Source organism: Manduca sexta, chromosome 11, assembly GCF_014839805.1.
Source record: "Manduca sexta isolate Smith_Timp_Sample1 chromosome 11, JHU_Msex_v1.0, whole genome shotgun sequence".
Classification (NCBI taxonomy): Eukaryota; Metazoa; Arthropoda; class Insecta; order Lepidoptera; family Sphingidae; genus Manduca; species Manduca sexta.
The window spans coordinates 10,926,321-10,934,800 of record NC_051125.1 but is presented as its reverse complement, the minus strand read 5'-3'; the positions used below and the strand labels follow the sequence as shown (position 1 = coordinate 10,934,800).

The window sequence follows — 8,480 nt, the reverse complement described above, 5'->3', positions numbered from 1 at the left end:
ATTTTATTTTTTTAAGATATGTACAAAAATATAAAAAAAGGATCTTAAAAAAAAGAAAATGTAAAAATATCAGTATTATATACCAACCTACCGCTGGACATGAGCCGCCTCTACTACTGAAAGGAATTGGGCCTTACAAAAACACGTGGGCACTGAAACTAGCAAAATATGTCATGCGCCGTATCCGTGGTTCCTCGGCGGTATGTTTCGGTTTTGTTTTTACAAAATATAACCTAATATAATGCAACTAAATGAATCTCAACCAACCACAGGCGTCAATGAAAGGTTCCTTTCAAACACAAATCGTCGGCGCACACCATATGTTCCATACATAAAGGTAAATCGATGCTAGCCGAGTGAAATCACTTAGGAACGGAACCTCCGCTTAGTTATGTAACCCTGTAAGCAAGTCGAAAAGGGGCAATAAATCTTAGCAGTTATACTGCGCCACCGAGCACTTTTAATACAACAGCATGATTAACGATTTAGACGAATACTAAATGGTGTCGAGGAAGTAAAAATTCTTTGTTATTGTATTTTGTATGTTTGATTCCTGGTTTGTTGGATGTATCTATTGTTTTGACTTTCTGCATTACAGGAGTAATATGTACAGTCAGCCACCAATATAGCTAAACAAATTTAAAACTTCAAATCGCCTATTTACGCTGTTTAATTGATGCATTTTTTCTTTGTGTGAAATGAAATAAATATTCTTTGTTTTTTTTTTCATAGAACACAAAAGTAATAAGTGATTGGAAGTTTTAAATTTATACAACTACTTATATGGGTGATTGTACAATACATTGGACTATATACTACAATCATAGATCAATAGAAAACGTTGATAATATTTTATAATTATACCAAGTTGAAGTACCCTGTACTCCAAGGAAACTAATCTAAATCACAATAAATTTAAATCAACTAAAGAAATATTTTGTAACATCATAGACTTAGGTTTATGATGTTACAAAATTATATTGTTATATAACCTTACTATTTGTTGTCTATTTATTATCTACATTTACTTAATAAATTGTCAATAATTGTCACATTAATTTATGATAGAATATATACGTCAATGCATACACACTAAACGTGCAAAACAAGAAATGAACACGAAAAATGAATGTAAACCGATGGGACGATATAGAACCTGTAGAAAAATTTCTTCTCTGCATTCCTCTGAAGACTGGCGCCTTCATCATAGCTCTATTCGGCATTATCTACGGCTTCATCGGCTTATTCTTTTTCACCTCCATTATCATCAACTTCTCACTTTGGAATTCAGTGTACGTAACCAAAGTTGATGTTCTGATATACTTATTCTTCGTATTTTTCGTGATCAGCGAATTGTTCGTCGCAAGCATTTTGCTTATAGTCGGAATACTGACCCATAACGATGACCTAGTTATAGTATATTTGTGGTTTACAATAGTGCATGTAGTATTAAACTGGGTTATTACTTTTGTTGTGTTTATTTACTGTGCTTTTGTAGATTCGAATTGTTTCCAAGGTTCTGGTGTAGGACAAGCTGTGTCTGCTATTGTTATCACGGCTTTCTACTCTTTCTTTTGGAGCTACGTTATTGTCGTAGTTAATAGCTTTAGGATGGATATGTGATTGTGTGTTGAAGTCATATTATATTTAGAATACTGATTTACCTTTTTTTACACCAGTGTGTAGTTTAACGCTAACATTGTTTTGTGCCTTCGTAAGTACTTTAATGTGTTGGTATTTATTTTTTATTACAATGTTAATATACTTGGTACTAGTTTTATTTCTTTATAGTCACATAGCGTTAAGAGGACTAAAGCTGCTATCGGATATTACTAGAATTGAATATCTTACCTTCATTAAATATTTATATTTAGGTTCGTAAAAGCCTAATTTCTATGTCCTCAGTGATATTTCTTTCTATCGCTATAAAATTTTGTTACAATAGAAAATTATTTAAATCATTTTAAATTACTTTACGAAGGCGTATCTCCAATCCGTTCAAATCAAAATAATGACAAAATCTATTCGTGAGCGTCGAAAAAGTATAATATTGGCAATTTGCTCAGGAAATTCCGTCCCAATGTTGGAAGGCGGTTAAATTAAATTTACAAAATTTGCCTCCCCGGCAAGTGAGATTGCAGCCGCGGCCAATTCCCCTAATTTTGTTTAAATTCAATGATTTTCATAATATCGTTGAGCTAATACGTTCGGTGGGTAAATGAAATTGTGTTCTTGCACGTCTCTTAAGATATTTATGTGTCTAGCCCGTTTGCGACACCAATAAATTTTAATACATGAATTTTCATATGTATTATTGTCGTGGCTTTTGTATGAACGGTACAAAGTGGCAGAGAATACTGATAAGGGCTGAAATATTGTTGGAAGTAAATTTGTGATACGGCAATTCTGTTGAGATCGAATTTTATTTGATTCTTTTTTCCATTTTTTCTTAAAGGTTATTTTTTTTTAATTTATTTTATTAGGTCCACCAACACTTTTCACATTATAGCTTAATATAGTGTTTAACTGAATGTGACAAACCAACGTATAGGTAAACACAGCTTGCATTTAAGTGCATAAGATTAGAACTTTAAATTATTTGCCAGTTACAAACGAGTCTTATAAAATAAAGGGGAAATAATTGGAGATTACCGTGCAGTTAATTAATATAAGAAGTTAAAAAATAAGACAAAAACAAAATCAAGACTAATTAATTCTACCACTTACAACAATGCCTGCTCCTTCATGATCCTGCAATATAATATTTCGGATGTTGGGTATATCTGGTATGTGACGTCTACATCACACAATCAGAGTAATTATTCTTTAATTTGCTCCAGCGAAACTACGGTGAATTTGCACCTGTGATCGTGTTAGGAAAAGGTGTATTTATTTGAGATCTAGGATACCTAGGTATTAATGACACTACTGGGCTTCGCGACTTAAATCGCAAAAAAGGTACCTATTCATCATTTCCACACTGTCTACTTAAATCTCTATATTTAGTTCATACTACTGTAGTAGACAGTCTATACGGATTTTTTTTTCGTTACATGCTAATCAGTGGAGAAGGTTCCCTATAATTCGATTCGTACCGGCTTCCATTTCGTAATTTATGTAAAATCAAAGTATCATTAGATTTCCAGACCGCATTTATGTATATTATTAGAGCCTATAAGACGTTTCGGGTTTCCTTTCCGTAAATTTATGCTTCGCTACTGATGTCTATATCGTCATACAGGAGCTGATAGTAAATAAGATATTGTATACCTAATTAAGACAGCTTGATTAGAATAATTTCCAAAAATAGCTAACAAAAAGCCGCGGCCTGGCCGACATAATTTTCTCGTTCGTAGAGGGTATATCGACAATGGTTATATCATCAAATGCTACATACCGACAAAACAAAAAAAAAATATCAATACGTATAAACAAATATTTAATTATTTACATTAGATCGATAAAAATATCACACTTGCTTCCAATAATATTTCACGAAGCCATATCTTGGTTTCGCGGTGGATGCTGGCAAGACAACAGCAACTCCTTGTAAGCATAAATTATCAGAATATCGTGGCACAGGACAGCTGGAAAAATACAAATTAGTATTAATTAGAAGTATAACTAGAGCGCAGTGGCGAAAGGTAAAATTTTCTGAAAGGAAATCTGACACAACATAGAGGTACTAATATGCATAAATGCAGTGTGCAAATTGTTCTGATGATAATAAGATTCCACATAAAGGAAAGTCGGCAGGAATCTTGTTATATGGATACTTCGCCACTGCTAGAGCGTACTCATTCTGTAAAACTGATATCTATTACACAATATTATTTAATTGTAATAAGGTACACCAATAGCACTAAATATTCGATGCAATAAATCAATGAGGTACACTATCTGAAATGAGCTACTATTAGGTGAACACAGATAACAAATGTAATTAAAATCTAAAACAATATTGAGGAGATAGGTTATGTAAGATGCCGTTTGATCAGAGTGGTAAGCAATTATCGGACACAAATTCCAATCACAGGTAACATAACTGTTTTTGACATAAAAAAAACTACACACTCTTAATGTGTATTCACGAATGTGGATGAAAGAGCCGATAGTCGTCGACCGCACCGAACCTTCGAATGTCCGATATCTGGCATTCTAAGTAAAGGCTAAGTCCGAGGTACCCTGAACCGGCGGGAATGCATGAAAAGATTGATGAAGGTAGAGGAAGCGAGAGAAGTATTCCAGAATCGTGCAAAGTGGCAATCCATAGTCTCTGCCTACCCCTATGGGATAGAAGCGTGATACTATGTATGTATAAGCACCAAATTTATTTATGTTGCGTAAAAATCCAACCTCGAACCTCACAATTAACCATTAGACCAATAATCCGAATTTGAAAACATTTTTGGAATTGGTTTAAATAGTGTAATGGTCTAAAGCATACAAAAATTCAATTATCTCAAGTATAGCACTATCTATCTAAAATCTGAGGTCTGCTGACCGCTAAAATCTTTATAAGGGACCGCAGGTTCGCTGAGGCGTGGAAGGTCGAGATTTTTGTCACAATGCGGTCACTCACCCATCTCTGGACCCAGGCTTAGAACTGGGCTTAGCAGTGAGAGATGTTACGAATAAATCACTTTAAGTCTTCACTAATACATTTAGATTTAAATTTAATTTTATACAAACTTAGAAATTAGTCTTCAGACACTTTTATTTTAACTGTTTTGATGATAAGAGATTGTAAACGATACGACTGCCCATAAACAGTAGAAACACCATCCAACACCTTGAATTACATATTATTGTTTGGTATTCCACTGCGCTCGCCATCCTGAGACATGCGATGTCAAGTCTTATTATGTCCAGTAGATATTCAAGGTTTTTGATGGTGTTTCTACTGTTTATGGGCGGTCGCATCGCTTACCATCAGGCGAATGGCAAGCTCGTCTCGTCATTTAAAACAATAAAAAAAACGGTTCATCCGTTTGGGAGCTGCCACAGACACACACGTTAGACATATCACCATTCTTTTTGCGTCGACGGTCAAAAAATACTTACTAAATAAAGAAATAGCTAGTATTGCAAATATAACAGCCAGCATGAAGTGCATAGTCAAGTATCCAGTTCTGATGAAGTATATACCGCCCATAACCCCGAGTACTGTGTTGTATGAGGCCATGATGAGAGCGAACCAGAGAGACAATTCGAGGGCCAGGATTTTCTCCTGGAACAAAGGGATTGCTGTATTGTCGAACTTGAAGTGATTAAGTATAGTGTTTCAACCTGATGGTTGACGTCGATAACACTAAGAATTTCTGAAAATATATATAAATATATACACTACTTTACGGGCCGCTTCCAAAGGGCGATCTGGAAATCTTTGGGAGAGGCCCATGCTCAGCAATGGACATCCTGCGGCTAATTATGATGATGATGATATATATGTAAATAATTTCCGGGATAAATATTTTCTTGGTATAAAAAGCGAGCTATAGCATTCAATGTAGCTTCCTATTGGTGAACATTTTTCAAAAGCGGTTTAATATTTGAGATAAGCGAGTTTAAATAAACAAGCAAACAAGCTTCTCGGTATTATATATCAGTATAAATTAGAGAGTCGACTTTATGGATGATTGTATTTTAATTGACTTGGGAAAAGGGCGGGTCTACGTAGGGAAATGTTATCGACATATTGATTAACACATGTATGGTCTCTTTTATCTACCTTTATTATATATCAGCTCACAACAGACGGTTAAACCTGACCTATCATCAAATAACCAATTTGCTCGATTGACACCCTTTTATAAAATATAATAAATAACTAAAAACCTTTAAAATTATGTTTTGCTTAAATTAACACCAATACAAGGCACAAATTTACTTAACTTTGTACCATAAATACAGTTCTACAGAGTTCACTATTCCGTAGTTCAAACCCATCTTCACAAACGTTACACTAAGCTCAATTCCTAGCGAGTTCAGAATACGTCAGAATTGAAACAATTCCACGAAAAATATCTTCAAATACCCTTCCGGCATCAATTGATACGTCTTTGTTGTAACAAGGCCTCTCTGGAGGGCAAATTGTACATTCTCAAAGAGATCACGCGTGCTGCCTTCATTCCAGCACGATCCACCTTCGGGCGAAGATCTTAAGCGTTAGATCGGAATCAATGTACCGTGTAATGTTTTTTGCGTCATTTCTTGCAATAACGACTAATGAGTCTTCAATCGAAATCAAAATTTAATTAGTTGAGTTTTATTATTCTTAATAAAAATTTGAAGAGTTTATCTGATTGTATGAGAGCTATAACATGGATCGTCTTAAAATTACTGACGTTTAAAAAAATACCATATCATTTTTGATGAAAAAAATACATTTAATGGCCCAAGACCATACATTATTTTAGTTTCCATTTAAATAAAAGTCCGGTTCTACTTGAACATTTATTAAGTTCCGTAGTCATAATAAACTAGAACGGGTAGTAGCCCTATTAATAATTATTGAGTTAACTCAGTCTAAAGTATCATAATTTGTCATCGAAGGCATAAAAAGTACGAGCTGATTAAAATTAGAATAATACTAATTAAAATTACGGAATGGAAGAGCTGGTAGGGGTCGACCGCACCGAACCTTCATTCCTTCCATTTTCTCTGCCTATACCTATGGGATAGAAGCGTTATGCAATGAATGTACTAGTGAACATTAAGCAAAGTTAAATAAAATAATAAAAAGAGTTGCAAGATAATAGTACGAAATACAAATATTGTCTCATTTACTTACTTCAAGAGCGCCTAAAAATAACAAGACTCCGTGTAAAACCTGCGGTGGTATTGTTGCTAACGTCATAATTTGCAATACGTTAGAGAAATTCCCTTTACTGTTGGCGTTCACCAAGAAATACAGGATCACGTAGCATATAACAGAAGTCTGGAACGATATATTGAAAAATAATATTACATTGTTTAGTTTCTATCTAAACTAAATCGTGTGGTTATTTGGTCTTGAGTTAAGATACCGGTCCAATCATATTCGTGTTCTTGATACACGAGAATGTACTAGGTTCCTTTTTAGAAAAAGTCAGAAAAGTTAATGGGTTACATAATACTAGATTTTTCTTGCAAATATGTCCGCGATCAAGTCCATTTTTGGTACAAATTACCGATATCTACCCCTCAGAAATAATGTTGCTTCATATTAATTAAAGTATTTGCAATATTATCAAAAAGACAATAATGTTTGTTCTCTACATCCAAACTAACCAACATCACCTATTTATAATAATGCTGTACAGATACGGAATAAAGCTTTAAGGTGAACATTTTAAAATGCAAAATCCCAGAACTCTACTTTGAATCTCCATTTATTCATTACTGTCAGTATGTAATTAACCTGAACTTTTAGGGATTCACAAAGTCTAGTTAATAACTAATTTAGAGTTCCAGCTGTTATATGTATAGAAACCATCTATTTTTGAAGCATAATCTACTATTTCCTAACTGGTTTTTGGACGCGGCTCCGCCCGCGTGAAAACTTTTAAAGGGATAAGAGTACCACTTTATATTTTTTTGGTAAATGGAGGATATTTAAAATTAAACCTCTAGCAATACATCGGTGAAAACAGCATTCAATTCTATGAAATAGTTTTTGTGTAATGCGTATACAAATAACCAGACAGATAAACAAACATAGAAAAACGGTTTTGGCTTCTACTGCTGTAATAAAGACCGCCCATATTCATTTTTATTCAATATCTACAACGCACACACGTCGGTCTGTTGCAATTTCATTACATGTGAGATATCCCATCTATAAAACCTCTAACAGAACTCTATACAACACAAACAGACCAAATCTAGTCATTAAATCCGTACGTAAGTCGGTTTTTATAACGATACTTGCTAGTTTCAGCCAACCGATGCAAATGACTGCATCTCTTAAAGCCTTCCGACGGAACGCTATCTCATCTTGATCCAGGGGTCTCAGCTCGGCGCAGATTAACATTTTTTCCAACAATATTAATAGTCCGCATTTAATGATTTTTTTCCGACTCTGTTCAGTTTCTGTATCACTTGCAATTTGGTGTTTTAGGTTATGTTGACTGTCAGTTGAGAATATTGTCTTTGTTTTTGTGATGAAGGTTTTGTTTGTGTGTTTCTTTAATTTTTATAGAATAATAATAGTTATTTTTATCATTGTTTTACTGATATTTAAATGTGATAAGACCTTACTCTTTGTTCTAGATACAAATGGAATCATTCTAGATTATTTTGATAAATATATACCCTTATTATGCGACATCATATTTCTGTTAATAAAAAATACTATCACATATTTGCAGCTTCCGTTTCACAATACCATTTTGTCGCAAAATTTTCTTAATGTTTGGCAAAAAAAATAATTAAATTCTATAATTATATTCTACCATTTACATCGCTTACTCTTAAACCGTGACGAAAACCAAATCCAA

The 8,480-nt window shown here is 33.8% G+C and overlaps 1 protein-coding gene across 1 annotated transcript; it reads right to left on the bottom strand.

Moving 5' to 3' along the window:
- Positions 1-3,431: 3,431 nt before the first annotated feature.
- On the bottom strand, positions 3,432-8,136 carry LOC115453604. Its single transcript, XM_030182319.2, has 4 exons — positions 7,913-8,136; positions 6,794-6,940; positions 5,065-5,230; positions 3,432-3,587 (listed from the first exon to the last, which is right to left on the bottom strand). The coding sequence occupies exons 1-4, from the start codon at positions 8,012-8,014 to the stop codon at positions 3,493-3,495; spliced, it is 510 nt and encodes a 169-aa protein (XP_030038179.2). The 5' UTR covers positions 8,015-8,136; the 3' UTR covers positions 3,432-3,492.
- Between the last annotated feature and the right edge of the window lie 344 nt (positions 8,137-8,480).

Bases quoted from the DNA above. Each gene is read 5' to 3' on its own strand.
- LOC115453604 (XM_030182319.2), bottom strand. From the start codon at position 8,014: ATGTTAATCTGCGCCGAGCTGAGACCCCTGGATCAAGATGAGATAGCG. The intron at 5,231-6,793 runs GTAAGTAAATGA...CCTTTGTTCCAG, and splicing joins TATTTTTAGGCGCTCTTGAA to GAGAAAATCCTGGCCCTCGA. The intron at 3,588-5,064 runs GTAAGTATTTTT...GTATTTTTCCAG, and splicing joins ACTAGCTATTTCTTTATTTA to CTGTCCTGTGCCACGATATT.